The 14,729-nt window shown below is 40.6% G+C and overlaps 1 protein-coding gene across 1 annotated transcript in view; it reads left to right on the top strand.

The window, feature by feature from the left end:
- Positions 1–8,371, top strand: part of LURAP1L (leucine rich adaptor protein 1 like) — a 45,020-nt gene extending 36,649 nt beyond the window's left edge. The window contains exon 2 of the mRNA XM_004313750.4: positions 7,628–8,371. Coding sequence (XP_004313798.1) covers positions 7,628–8,002 — 375 coding nt within the window. The 3' untranslated portion in view covers positions 8,003–8,371. The remainder of the gene's footprint in view (positions 1–7,627) is intronic.
- The last annotated feature ends 6,358 nt before the right edge of the window (positions 8,372–14,729 follow it).

The following is a 14,729-nucleotide window of genomic DNA, read 5'->3' as shown; positions in this document are numbered from 1 at the left end:
TTAAAAGCTCTCAGGAAAACAATTTTCACTGTACTAGGATGTGGAAAAGGAAATGACGTCATAGGCATCTAAGTATCAACTGGACCTAAAACCTGACCGAATAAGGCTGAAAAGCTCTCTGTCTTACTTTGGTAATCAGAGGACTCGCCAGCAGACACTATACAGATCTCATGAGCAGGCCTGGTGGCAGGAATTTATGTTCAAGATTCAGGGGAGTCACACGTGCCCCTTTCAAATAAACCAGATGCAACTTTCTAATTTATCAAAACAACATCAACCGGTCAGCTGTGCTGATGATAGTGTTTTTATGTAGTAATTTAGTCTTTGGGGAAATTACTCTTCTGTGAGGTTTTAAAGAAAAAAGTGAACTGTTTTAGTTAATGTTCAACTCCACATAAAAACAACTCAAATGGAGGAAGACGAAGCCGACTGATATAAAAATGGAATCCTTTGTTGCCCAGTTCAAAACAAATTCTGTTGTAAATTTTGAACTGGCTAAGAAGGCAGAGGAAAGCTTTGGCAGAATAACACTGACTTGTAAATGCTACAGGCTCTTCTCCTAAAGCATTCTAAACCAAAAGCAGTGGGTGCAAATACTGTAGAGTGTCTTCTCAGACTGTAAAGAGACAGTGATATCCTTATGGGTCCTCTGAGAGAACAGTTAGAGGAGTGCTTTAGAATTACAGCTATTAATAAAACTGCTGGAAATTTTAAGGATGAGTAGGCAGAAAATCTTCTGTATTCATCAAACTGAGGATGAGAATTTGGCAAATGTGAAGAGGGAGCAAATTTAGACATGAGGAGGTTATATAAAGGGAATATCCAGATAAACTGGGATAAACTGCTGGAAAAACAATATTCTAAGCACCTTTACAAAAGCTCTTTAAATGAGTACACATAGATGCTTTTGAATTTTTTTTTTTGTATATTTAGAAATAAATATGGCTAGAAAAGAGGCCTCCCCCTAACTACAAATTTGAAAAAAAATGCCGATTGGTTTCTTCTACTTGCACACTAGGATTAGAGCATCACATTACAAGGTAAATCTTATTTATTTTCCTTTCTTCATGTGCATGATTATGAACTTGCTTGCAAAGTAGTCTTTCTTCTAATTCATGTAACAGCTTTCTGGACATTTGGGATTTGGGTCATGGATACTGTGGATTTTAGAGTAGGGATTTATAACTGGGAGATGGCTTGCTTTCATCTGATTAGTCGATTCCCATAAATAAAAGGATAAAAATGGCGCAGGAGAGCTTTGTGAGAGAGATGAACACAGGGCGCTGTGCAAGCCTGCACGATGACAAGGTGGAGGGAGCAACGTCCCTATTTGGCAGATACAGCCAGCAGCTCATGTGCACATTTCCGTTAATATACAGACCTATTGAAGATGATATGTATGTTTATCCTGGAGCAGACACAAATACGATTTTTAGTGAAACTCAAATGGCAAAAGCTAAAATTACTGTTACCACACAATTTCTGATAAGGTGATTAAAATTCACATGGAGAGCTCAAACTTTAGCCATGAGTTTTTTACTAGCTAAGTAATTTGCCAGAGACAGAGCAGCAAATTGACTGGTCTGTCTCCTGTAGAACTTGCATGGTTCTCTAGTCGTAGAAACAATTTTGTAATCAAATGGCCACAGGAATGACAATCAGAGACTATGTTAGAATGAAGAGTAATCCTGAGACAATCTGATCTACAGAATCTTCTTAGCAAATAACATTTTCAATGAAACCTCAATATAAAAGGCAAACAAAAGTGACAGGTGGACTCCTCAGTTGAATTAAATCTTCATTAGTGGGCAGAAATTAGTCTTTGTTCACAGACTGCTTTCCTACGTTCACTGGATCCTGTGGCTCACTGGAGCTCAGAATAAACCCCCAGGATTCTTCTTCATGTATACAAAAGTTGTATATACCAAGCCACCTTGCCCAAAGGTCAAACAGGTAGACGGTGGCAGTGGCAGGCCAGAGCCCTGTCCTGTGTTCCTCACACCATCACCAAAGAAGTCAACTTAGTTGGCAACTCCCTGATTAAATGAAAATGTGACCACCTTCTCTCTTTCTTGGATTCCACTGAGCCAATTCATAACCTTTGTATCCTTGCAGTATTAAAATGATAGTCTGGACAAAAACATAGATCTGGAAAAGTTTATTATTAAGAATATTTGCAAGATCTTTTCTGACCCACCTCCTAGAGTAATGAAAATAAAAACAGAAATAAACAAACGGGTCCTAATGAAACTTCAAAGCTTTTGCACAGCAAAGGAAACCATAAAAAAGATAAAAAAACAACCCTCAGAATGGGAGAAAATATTTGCAAACAAAGCAGCAAAGGATTAATCTCCAAAATATACAAACAGCTCACGGAGCTCAATATCAAAAAAACAATCCAATTAAAAATTGGGCAGAAGACCTAAATAGACATTTCACCAAAGAAGACATACAGATGGCCAAGAGGCCCATGAAAAGATGCTCAACATCACTAATTATTAGAGAAATGCAAATCAAAACTACAATGAGGTATCACCTTACACCAGTCAGAATGGCCATCATCACAAAATCTACAAACAATAAATGCCGGAGAGGGTGTGGAGAAAAGGGAACCCTCTTGCACTGTTGGTGGGAATGTAAATTGATGCAGCCACTATGGAGAACAGTATGGAGGTTCCTTAAAAAACTAAACATAGAACTACCATATGACCCAGCAATCCCAAAGTACTGGGCATATACCCTGAGAAAACCATAACTCAAAAGGACACATGTAACCCAATGTTCATTGCAGCACTATTTACAATAGCCGGGACATGGAAACAACCTAAATGCCCAATGATAGATGAATGGATAAAGAAGAGGTGGTACATATATACAATGGAATATTACTCAGCCATAAAAAGGAATGAAATTGGGTCATTTGTAGAGATGTGGATGGACCCTGAATCTGTCATACAAAGTGAAGTAAGCCAGAAAGAGAAAAACAAATATCGTATACTAACGCATATATGTGGAATCTAGAAAAATGGTACAGATGAACCTATTTGTAGGGTAGGAATAGAGACACAGATGTAGAGAACGGACATGTGGACACAGAGGGGTAAGGGGAGGGTGGGACGAATTGGGAGATTAGGTTTGACATAAGTACACTACCATGTGTAATATAGATAGCAGTGGGAACCTGCTATATAGCACAGGGAGCTCAGCTCGGGAGGGAGGTCCAAGAGGACGGGGATACAGGTATACATATAGCTGATTCATTTCACTGTACAGCAGAGACTAACAACACTGTAAAGCGATTTTACTCCAATTAAAAAAAAAAGAATATTTGCTCTTTCAAGACCCCCCATTTCAATTTCTACCCTAGACCCAGTTCATTGCTTGTTCAAAAATGGTATGAAACTTCAGGCTTCATTCAGTCTAGAGTTGAGAGACCTGTTAGGATACAATCCTAAAGCATGAGAGACTTATGAAGTACAAAGATGGATTGCATTGCAATAACTGTAATGGCCAAAGTGGACAAGTGAAGAGGAAAACAGGAAAGGACATTGACATTTCTTTGGATCAATGAATGAAAACCTTCCAAACAAATTTTTTTGGTAATGTTCTATTTGTTTGTTCCCTTAAACTTTTTTCACCAAGTGTTCACAGAACAACTGTGCTGTGCTAGTATCAGTTATTACCTCGGAACAAACAGAGTAATGTTTGGAGTGTGATTCACCCCATGAAGTCCACGTCCTTTCAGAGATACTATCTTGTGATCTGTACATTTAAGCTAGGAATAACCTTGCCCCAGTTATTCAGTGTTTGAATTCTGTGAATGAATGGGAATGGGATTTCATGCTGGATTTGCTTCAATACTGCAAAGCTCTTTCCTGAAGTTACCTTATTCTTTCCCTTCAAGTATCATATCACAGCAAAACCCAAGGGAGGGGCATTCCTGACAGATGGTTCAACCTGAAGCAATCATTCAGCCCTTGGACAAATACTAATTGTATGCCTACTATGTGTCAAGCACTCTTGTAGGTCTTGGGCACAGAGTGGTGAACAGGACAGACCAAGTCCCCTTCACTGTGATGCTTACAAGCTCATGTGGGATACAGAAAATAATAAGTAAACAATAATAAGCAAGATGATTTCCACTAGTCATAAGTATTATGAGAGAACATAAAAACATAGAAATGTTGTGTACAACTAAGCGTGGAGACTGGATACCATGATTGATCAGACAGGCGCTCTCCAAGGAGGAGTCACTTAACCTCAGACAATGAGGAGGGCCTCCCAACTCCCAATATCTTCAGAGTAAAGCCCTGGGATCTTATATGACCTCAAGTGAGAAAACCACACATATTTCTGCCCAAGGGGCAAGTCTACCGTCTTTTTAATGGATGGCCAGACTTCCTAAGGACTGACATACTAACAGTGAGGAAAGGCAGGGCAGCTACTGGAGACAGAAGCCACACTGTGATTTAGTCCTGTGGTGAACTGTTCCTACTTTGAAGGTTCATCCGCAGTAGCATAATCGCACGTTAGTTCCAGGAGAAAGCAGTGTGAAGTGGCCTGGAGCGCCAGGTAATGGGCAGGAAGCCAGCCGTGGGCTCCCACGGTGGGAAGCTGTTTACTCTCTCCCCAGGAGGACACAGGGTTAGACACAGTTAAGTCTGTAATCATTACCAGCCAGATCAACACGTTCTAAGTGACTTGCTTTTGTCATTTTTCCCCTAACAGTGGTTCAATGGCCTGTGAATGTTTGCTTTCAGAAGAAAAGATTTTTTTTAATTTCAATAAATCATTCATGGTCAAAGGAAGCTTTTGTTACTTCAGCGTCTACTCCCCTCTCATTCATATTGCTCAACAAAACTGAACAATTTTTATGTGATGCAGCCGCTGTTTAGCTCAGACAAAAACTGCTGGAAAAAAACTATCCTAAGTATGTTTTAACCCCCAGTTGATACAGTTGCTGGGAATGTGTATTATTGTTGTCTCAAGAGCTGAACTTTCTCAGATCCTAAAATTATGACTATTTCCAAAAAAAAAAAATCAATCCATGCTTAAGACAGACCTTAAGAGATGTACGAAATGTAAGACACAGCTTCTTTAAGGAACTGAAAGCTTACCTGAAGAACCAGTGAGAAGACACAATCATAGGTAGCAACATAAGTGTACAAAATTAAGGTATACTGTTAGATACAAACTAAAAGGACTGAGAGGTTAAGCGGGCCAGCAGAAGAGGCTAGAATCAGCAAGTGGTGCTTGATGGGAGAAGTAGGACCTCAAGAAAGGGGAGGATCTGGACAGCAAGAGAGTCAAGTATTTCAAGTGAGGGGAGTAACAAGGAACACGCCCAGAGCTGGGCACGTGTGGGAACAATTTCACAGGACAGGGTGGGGATGTGAACAAATGCAGCTGTGTTTCGTTTGCGGAGCTGTCGGGAAATGGTCACACCTCTGTTGCACCACGCCTACAGTGGGCACAGCAAGTTTTATCAGCTACAGATGACTAACTGAAGAATTTTGTAAGACTACGGCTCCAATTTATTTTCTAGGCTCCTTAGTGGATGTAAGCAAATTGTGGATGATTTGTACATATGGGTTGTATTGCTTGTAATTTGAACAGTATCTTGATGACTCATGGAGTATGGGGAGTATTTGAATATGAAGATTGCCAAAAAAACATCCTGCCCCCACACAACATTACTGCAAGGTCATTGAGACACCACCACAAATAGAAAAGCATCTCAAGACTTACTAAGTTCTGCTCATGAATACCTCAGAGAGAAATGATTGTCATTGCTGACCCCCTATGCATTTTTGGTGCATTTCTCAGAGAAGACAAGGCAGTCACCCAAGTTACTTTATTTAATATCCTTGCAAAATTAAGGGTTCTTAAATTGTACTTCATGCTTTTTATATTTATACATACGTATGTGTGTGCATACACATGCACACACATTTCAACCTATAATCTTACATCTTTGAAGTCACTGTAGAAATTCCATCTGTCCCAATATCTGTTTATCATATTCACTCAATCCAAAGTTCCCCTTCAGTTACAGATTAACTCCTACCCAGGAAATATTTTTACAATATGAATGCATACATCTGAAGACAATAGGCTTCTTTCTCCCTTATGGCTTGAGTCACTCACGACTGAGTGCCTTTGAGAATTCTAGAAACCCACAAATCTGAATTAGTCCTGGGTCTTAAAGAGAGAATTAGCAAAGTCCAGCCTCTTGGGTTAAAGACCCCAACAGAAGAAACTGGAATCCCTTTCAAACCATAATGAGTGTGACTAGGACCTCTGGTGGCCAAATTTGTCTCTGCCTCCCTGTCCAGGCCCTGGCATTTTTGTAGGAGCCTTATTTCTGCAGTTCCAACAAGAACAAGGGCTATCATGAGACTTCTTGCAGCCTCCCTTTCCCCACCTTCCCCAGAACAACCACACCCTTGATGTTAACATATATTCCCATTGAACTGTAGGGCCTACAAAGAAATTCTGCTTTGTGGCTGAGAAGACAGATTTCTCTGAAGTAACTTAAGACCATCAAAAACACTATACACCTAGAAAGCACTATGGGGAGTTCTAGAACCTCCCCAGAGTCTCATATCCAATTTTGATTGGGACTTCCCTAGACAAATTTGAAGGAAATAATCAGATCTACAGAACACATCTGTACATTCATTGTGTAGAGTGGATTGGCCTCGTTTATCAGCACACTTCTGGATTCAGGGAATATTAAAACACTTTGGTTCTTCTTAAAAATAAAAGCATTATTCAGCATTATATATTTGTCAATGTAATCATAAAAAGTGCAGACCTTGGGGCTTCCCTGGTGGCACAGTGGTTGAGAGTCCGCCTGCCGGTGCAGGGGACACGGGTTCGTGCACCTGTCCGGGAAGATCCCACATGCTGTGGAGCGGCTGGGCCCGTGAGCCATGGCCACTGAGCCTGCGCGTCCAGAGCCTGTGCTCCGCAACGGGAGAGGCCACAACAGTGAGAGGCCCGCGTACCGCAAAAATAAATAAATAAATAAAAAGTGCAGACCTTTTCTGTACTCTGAACTTCTTTTTTCTAGATTTCAGTTTCTTCATCTAAAAAACGGGGATAAAAATAATAATACCTACGGCACAGGGTTACTGTTATAATGTAATGAGTGTTAGGTTTTGTAATGGTGCTTGCCACATCATCACTCAAAAAATAGGAGCTGCTGCAATGACGATGATGATTCCTTAATTTATACATTCCTCTTCTCCCCACCTCTCAATGTCCACACACATGTTCTCAATTAACATGGATAAACTATTAATCTGGCCAGAGAGAGAACAAGATTCTTGACAGAATCTGCCATTCAATAGGTTACTTCCAGGCAGCTTGGTCAGGGTCAGGGATGCAGTTGGAGTTTTACGTGCTTTTGGCGCCTGATGGGGCTGACAGGAAGTGAGTTCTTTGATTAAGACGTCTACCATTTGTCAGCAGTTTTCAAAAAGATCCTGCACTCAAGTGAATTTGTATTTTATTCTATGGATTTAAAATCATGGACTGCAGAAGACAGAATTTAAATGCCTTTTGGGTCTTTCAAGAACACAGAGTAACTGGCAGGTCTCTCCTCTCTCCTTGTCCTCCGTAGGTTAACCTCAGAGCCACAGACGGCAGGCTCATGCGCCAGTTGCTCCTCATTAACGAGAGCATTGAGTCCATCAAGTGGATGATTGAAGAGAAAGCCACCATCACCAGCCGAGGCAGCAGTCTCAGTGGCAGCCTGTGCAGCTTACTGGAGAGTCAGAGCACCTCCTTATATGGCAGCTACAACAGCCTCCATGATGGCAGCGACGGGCTCGATGGCATCTCCGTGGGGAGCTACCTGGACACTTTGGCAGACGATGTCCCAGGCCATCAGACCCCGTCAGACTTGGACCAGTTCAGTGACAACTCAGTCATAGGGGACTCACATGCACTGCACAAGCGTCCCAAATTGGATTCTGAATACTACTGCTTTGGCTAATGACCCAGTTTTTTGCATGGGATTGGTGTGCAATTAACTTGTATTTATCCTTCTTCTCCGCTGCTATATTTTTGGTGTGATTTTTTAAAAATATGACAACCTTTTAAAAAGAAGCTTATTTTGGACGGCTTGATGGTATTTCTGTTGCTCCTAGTATTTCTCACCTGGACTGATTAATCTTTGTCTCTCTTACGTCTCTATTTTTATTTATTACAGTGATTTTTCTCCCTTCTTTCACAGTGGCACAAATGAGGTAGGGGGAAAAGAATAAGCAATAATTATGTTTTTGCTTCTGTTTTCAGGGCAAGGGGTCAGGGATTACAAGATAAACTTTGCTAAATTTTACAATAAACCAAAGTCTGATAGTAACTAATTTTGTTGCTTGCATTCTTAAATGTTTCAGAGATTCATTTTCCAGAAGACACTGAGGTTTATTTTACTGTTTGTATGTTAGGTTGAACAAAATGCTCGGGACAAAGCTAGGCATTATTTCTAGGCCACAATGTCCTAGCGTGAAGTCAACAATACTGTTAGTCACACACTTCTCATGACAATCACTTGGAAGCCCCAACTCTGTGCAATCTGTTCAGTTAAATTTGCTGTTCATAGATCAGCATTTTGTCATCAGTGATTCTAACTCAAGCTGTAGACTAAGTCGTGTAATTATATATATGATTCTCCCAAATTTCAAAGAATAATTGAGATTAGGTATGGAGGTGATTAGAGGTTAAGGTGCCCTAAATTTAATTGTATTTTAGATTTTGTTGATGCTTACTGCATGCATTTTACAATTCTAGGATATATAAAGACATAGATGCACACAATGAATGGATGGATGGATGGATGGATGGATGGATAGAGTGGGAAGTAGAATCACTATTCCCTTAAGAAGTCTAATAGTCTAATAGATCCTTTCATCCTGGGATGGGTAAATAATCTCTTAATTTTCTGAAATGACATCTGAAAATATCACTCATACTGAACATTTAGTTTTGATGTAATATTATTAATCCTCTACATTTCTTTTACCTTGATGATTCCTAGTGAGTTAATCTTATTGAGATTTCAAGCTGTTCTTTGTAATGATATAGGTTTCTGCACTGAACACTTGACAATATGAATCAAAAAGTCTTTCTACTTGTAACTTTAAAATGCCTATACTCAAGAAATGATTTCCCCCAGATTTCCTTTATTATACGTATTGCATACTTGTCAAATTTGTTCTTTCCAGGTTATATATTATTCAATTTCCAATTAATATAGACCCTGTAGGTTTTTTACAGTAGTCCTTTTTTCATAAATTGCTGATAAAATCCTCATCAACAACAACCTCATGATGTCAGGATTGTCTCCGTTCTGTGTTTGAGGAAAATGAAACACGTAGAAAGTAGGTAACTGGGTCAAATCTCCCAGTAAGTGTCAAAGCTGGCACTTAAACATGAGCCTGTCTTATTCTAACAGTAAAACTTGGTACCTATAGTAGTAAAATAATAACGTATGGATGAGAATGCAAATTTAACCCCTGACAAAAATAAAGTGAGCAATCATTTTTCTTCCAAATCAGTAGGACCTACATTTTTGAATATGAGCTTTTTGAGCCCTTTCTTGAAATCACATGTCCAGTCAGTGATGTGCTTATAGGTAAATCAGGGAGTTGGCCACATGCCAGCTATTCCTCATCTATTTCCCCCTTTCTACTTTCTTTCATTTTAAACTTAGTAAAGGCTGCTGGGTTGGCTATTTTATTTGTTTAGTTTTAATCTGGAATTAAGCCAAGCAATTTGTAGCACAGGTTTTTTTTTTACCATATTAAAATCCAAGAGCATGCATTATGATCTAGTAGATAAAACATCCTTAGAACCAAGACTGAAGAATTTCAAACAGAGGGTAATGACATATGTAACTGTATGTCTATAGCACTGCAAGGAGAACATTTCCAACAGGAGAGAAGTGAGCAGACAGCAAGACTACACGAGGCTTCGAGGCTAAATTCTAACCTCTTCAAACCCTGAGATTTGTCTAGAACAAGCCAGGCACAGGAAAGATGATTTCTGTCCTCAGATCACTGTTTCAGATTGTAAATTCAATCCGGCCAATTTCTTTCACACCCTCCTTTTACCAATCAGCTTCCCCTGCTATCTGTCCATCCTACGCCCGCTATAAATTTCTTCCCTATACAAAGGAAATGAACAAGCATGAATGAAATGTGTAGAATAGTTTTCATTTATGCATCTTATTTTAAGGGACCTATAATGAACATTGGAAGAACACTTGAGAACTTTTTTTTTTGGCTCTATAAATTTCACTGTTGCATGTGCTTTACAGCTATTCCTATTTTTTTTTTGTAAAAGATACCAAATATAGAGTCTATAATTTAGACATATGGAGTAACATATAAGCCAACAATGTTTTGATAGTTGATTTTACTAAGAGAAGGGGAATATGCAACTAAACACTAATTATTGACATATTCATTGGTCTCAAGAGAATGAATGCATTTTCAACTAAAAAATTCCCATAACAAATCTATGACCTGGAGCGTTTGATATTTGATCTCTGTCAGTACCACGAGGAAATGGGGTAAAAAGTTGAAGTGCCTTCAAACTATTCTGCCTGCACTGAGTTGTGTTCTCCCAGAAAAATGGAATTTTCCTCAGCTGCAGTAACCTCTCCGTTTTATGGATTTGTCTGTTTTATACTGGGGAGAAGATAAGATAATTGGAGGTAAGGAATTTAGACAATTTAAAGCTATTACATTTTTGGAGTTTTGAAAATAAAGGAACTCAAAATAACCAACTTAGAAGTTTTAACTTCAAAGAAACTTCAGTATTTATACTATGTCAGCCCCAAATTGCATAGCATCAAGTTCTAGGTATTTGCCAACCTTTAGAAATGCAATATGATCCTTCGCTGCCGGGTGAATTGTAAAGACACTTGGAGCTCCGCGAATAATGTCAATCAGGCATTTTGATCCCCAATCCCATCAAAATACAATCACCACCATGATGCCCAAATAAATGGTTATTTTGAGGTCCTCATCTCATTGATATCTCAGCAGCAGTTGACACATTTGATCACTGCTTTCTTTCTTTCTTTTTTTTTTCTTATTTTATTTCTTTATTTTTTGGCTGCGTTGGGTCTTTGTTGCTGCACGCGGGCCTTCTCTAGCTGTGGCGAGAGATGGCTACTCTTCGTTGCAGTGCGCGGGCTTCTCATTGCAGTGGCTTCTCTTATTGCGGAGCACGGGCTCTAGGTGCACAGGCTTCAGTAGTTGTGGCTCGCGGGCTCTAGAGCGCAGGTTCAGTAGTTGTGGCGCATGGGCTTGGTTGCTCCGTAGGCATGTGGGATCCTCCCAGGCCAGGGCTCGAACCCATGTCCCCTGCACTGGCAGGCAGATTCTTAACCACTGCGCCACCAGGGAAGCCCCGATCACTGCTTTCTTGAAAGACTGTCTCATTTGGCTTCCAAGGCATCCCTCTCTCTTGGATTCCCTCATTCCCCACTGCCTGCTTGTTAGCATAACTCTGTTGCGGCTTCTCTTCATACTCCTGACCTCCACACACAAGAGTGTCTCTTGGTTCAATTCTGGTACCACTTCTTTTCTGAAATTATTCCCCTGGGGATTTCATCCAGTTCCACAGCTTTAAATGTCATCTACAGGCTGAGATTCCTCAAAGTATATCTCTAGGCTCAGTCTCTCCCCTGCACTCTAGCCTCCTGCATCTATCTGACCCCACGGCATCTCTACTTGATGTCTGATAAGCATCTCAATCTAAACATAACCAAAATTGAAATTTTGCTCTTGTTCTGTAATCTTCCCCAGTTCGGTGAAGGATGGCTCTAATTATCAAATGCTCAGTCCAAATCCTTGAAGTCATTTCTTAAGTGCTCTCTCTCACACCATATCTACCATATCCAATCTGTCATGTAAATCATATGTGTTCTACCTTAGAAATATATCCAGAATGAGCTATAGATTTTCATAGTACCCCTGTTACCACTCTAATCGAGTCAGTGTCACTTCTTCCTGGGACTATTTCAATAGCCCTGTCTTGTTTCCTGGCTTCCACCCTTACTTTCCCACAGTTAATATTCAACATAGCAAACAGTAATCTTTTAAGAAACAAGTAGATTTTTTGCCAGCCTCTGTACCAACCCTTTAATGTACTTCCATCTCTAAGCATAAACTAACTCTTTAGCACAGACTACAAAATCCTATGCAATCTGTAATCTTTCTACCTGTCTGACTTCATCTCATACCATTCTCCACCCTCTCTCATTGTGAGCCTCATTTACATCTTTACTATTCTTTAAAAATCTCAAAGTCTGCGCTTCCCTGGTGGCACAGTGGTTGAGAGTCCGCCTGCCGATGCAGGGGACACGGGTTCGTGCCCCGGTCCAGGAAAATCCCACATGCCGCGGAGCGGCTGGGCCCGTGAGCCATGGCCGCTGAGCCTGCGCGTCCGATCTCAAAGTCTATGCAAGTCCTTACCTCAGAATCTTTGCACTTCCCATTTCCTCTTTCTGAAATGTTCATCTCCTGAATGTTCTTAAGTTTTGATTCCCCAGTTCTTTTTGGTCTCCAACCAAATGGCAAGAGGACTCCTTACATAGCACACCTGGAACATGCTGCCCTTACCCTGGTTTATTTCTCCTCATATCATCACTTGATACATAATTTTTGCATGTACTCTCTGCTTCCCCACACTAGAATGTAAGGTCTTTGAGAACAAGACCTGTGTTTTGTCCACCACCATATGCTTCCAGACTCCTATTACTCCCCGAGACACGTGCATATACACACACACACACACACACACACACACACACACCCCACCCCACACCCCCCCCAGTCAGCTCTGGGGCTGCAGTATGTATGACCAGTCCTATGAAATCACCTGGATAAAGTGAGGACTCAACAAGTATTTGTCAAATGAATGAATGAATGAGGGAATGGGTGACTGAGTGGCTGCATGAACAGGCAGACATATCCTTAGAGACTGCTTCTTAATCCAGGATGCTGAATGCTTCCAAAGAAAGTCATTTGGGACTTTCCTACTGAGCGCTCCATGACAGAGCCACACCCTCTAATTTTCCTCTAAAGTGTCTTACAGTAGACACAAAATAAATTTTTTTTTGACTAAAGCAATTATTAGTTTTCTGAGTGCCTTCTAGGTACAGGCAATAACTGTGCTAGGATCAGGTGATAAAAAATGGAAGAAGGTACCAACCATGCTCTCCAGGAACTCATTTGTGTAGCACATTCTTTGGTAGGAAAAAATAATGGCCCACCCCCTCCATCTCCCAAAGATGTCGTATCCTAATTCCTGTAACCTGTGAATGCCTTACGTGGCAAAAGTGACTTTACAGATGTGATTAAGGTAAGGATCTTGAGACGGGAAGATGTCCCTAGATAAGGAAGGGGGGAAGAGCTTAATCAAAAGGGAACTGGGACTTGATGAAATAGGAAATTCTTAGCTATCTAGATTGCAAAAGACACTACAATTAGGAGATTCACTGTTGAGAAAGAGTGTTCTGGTGGGAAAACCAAGAGTGTGTCTGGACAACCTTTTTCTAATGCCTCAAAAAAATCCAAAGGTCAGAGTATTCAGTCACAGTGAGGACTCTTTGAAGAGATCAGGCATGTGACTCATGGATCCCCTCAACCATGCCAGCAGAAGCCAAAAACAGAGATGAAATTCTCTAAGAAAGGCCTGTGGAGGGGCTTCTTATCTAAGGTATTGAATTCCTGTGACATACACAGGAGACTCATAACGTCCTTGATAATTTTATACCAGCAAAACCATTGCCATCTTGGACTGAAAGGGATAGAGAAGTCAAAATGAAAGAGCTATAGGAACCCCAAAATTCCATAGGGAGGAGACAGGCTGATAAAGCTATTCAGCTGCAAATACATGTTACCCTTGGTGGAAAAGGGAGGATGGCTCCAAGGGCGGAACCTCAACCTCAGAGGGAGGAGTCACAAGCCCAGAGGACAGAGCTGACGACCACAGAGGATATTCTCAGGCCTTGAAACCTAACACTCATGTTTCAGCTGCATTTTAAAATTGCTTGAGAATGGTGACCCCTATTTTTCTTTCCCTTCTTTTTCCCCCCTTTTGAATTGAAATGTCTCTGACTGTTATTCTATACCTGCCCCACCACTCTATTTTGGGAGCAAGTAATTTGTTTCTTGAGTTTCACAGGTTTGCACATGGAGAATTGTGCCTTGGGAATGGATGATACCCAAGCCACACCCATATCTGATTTAGATGATTTAGCTGAAGAAATGTGGGACTTTTGAGGTGATGAGATGCTGTGTTGAGTTGAGGCATTTGGGAATGTTGAGATGGAGTGAATGTAATTTACATATGAGATGGACACACACTGCAGGGGGCCAGAGAGCAAACTTTGTTATGCAGTGTGATGACCCCCAACAAAGCTGTCTACCTCCTCATCTTCAAAACCTGTGAATATGTTACTTAACTAATACAATGCCTCTACCTAAGTCTTTCTCTGCTGTAGTTCTGCACTTGTTTTTATTACCCAATAAGAAAGTAGATACCTCAACAAGAAAGTTCTGGGCTAAATTATAAGAGAGGGTACAATAGGATTTGGCCAGCTACCCAGAATTTTCACAAACCATGTCTTAAGACAATTCATGTGGGACCAAACTCCCATTCCTTTTGACTTCATGAATAAATATGATGAGTGCTAATAAATATGC

The sequence above is a fragment of the Tursiops truncatus genome, chromosome 6 (assembly GCF_011762595.2).
Source record: "Tursiops truncatus isolate mTurTru1 chromosome 6, mTurTru1.mat.Y, whole genome shotgun sequence".
NCBI lineage: Eukaryota > Metazoa > Chordata > Mammalia > Artiodactyla > Delphinidae > Tursiops > Tursiops truncatus.
The sequence above is the reverse complement of the archived record's forward strand: the minus strand, read 5'-3'. Positions and strand labels throughout refer to the sequence as shown.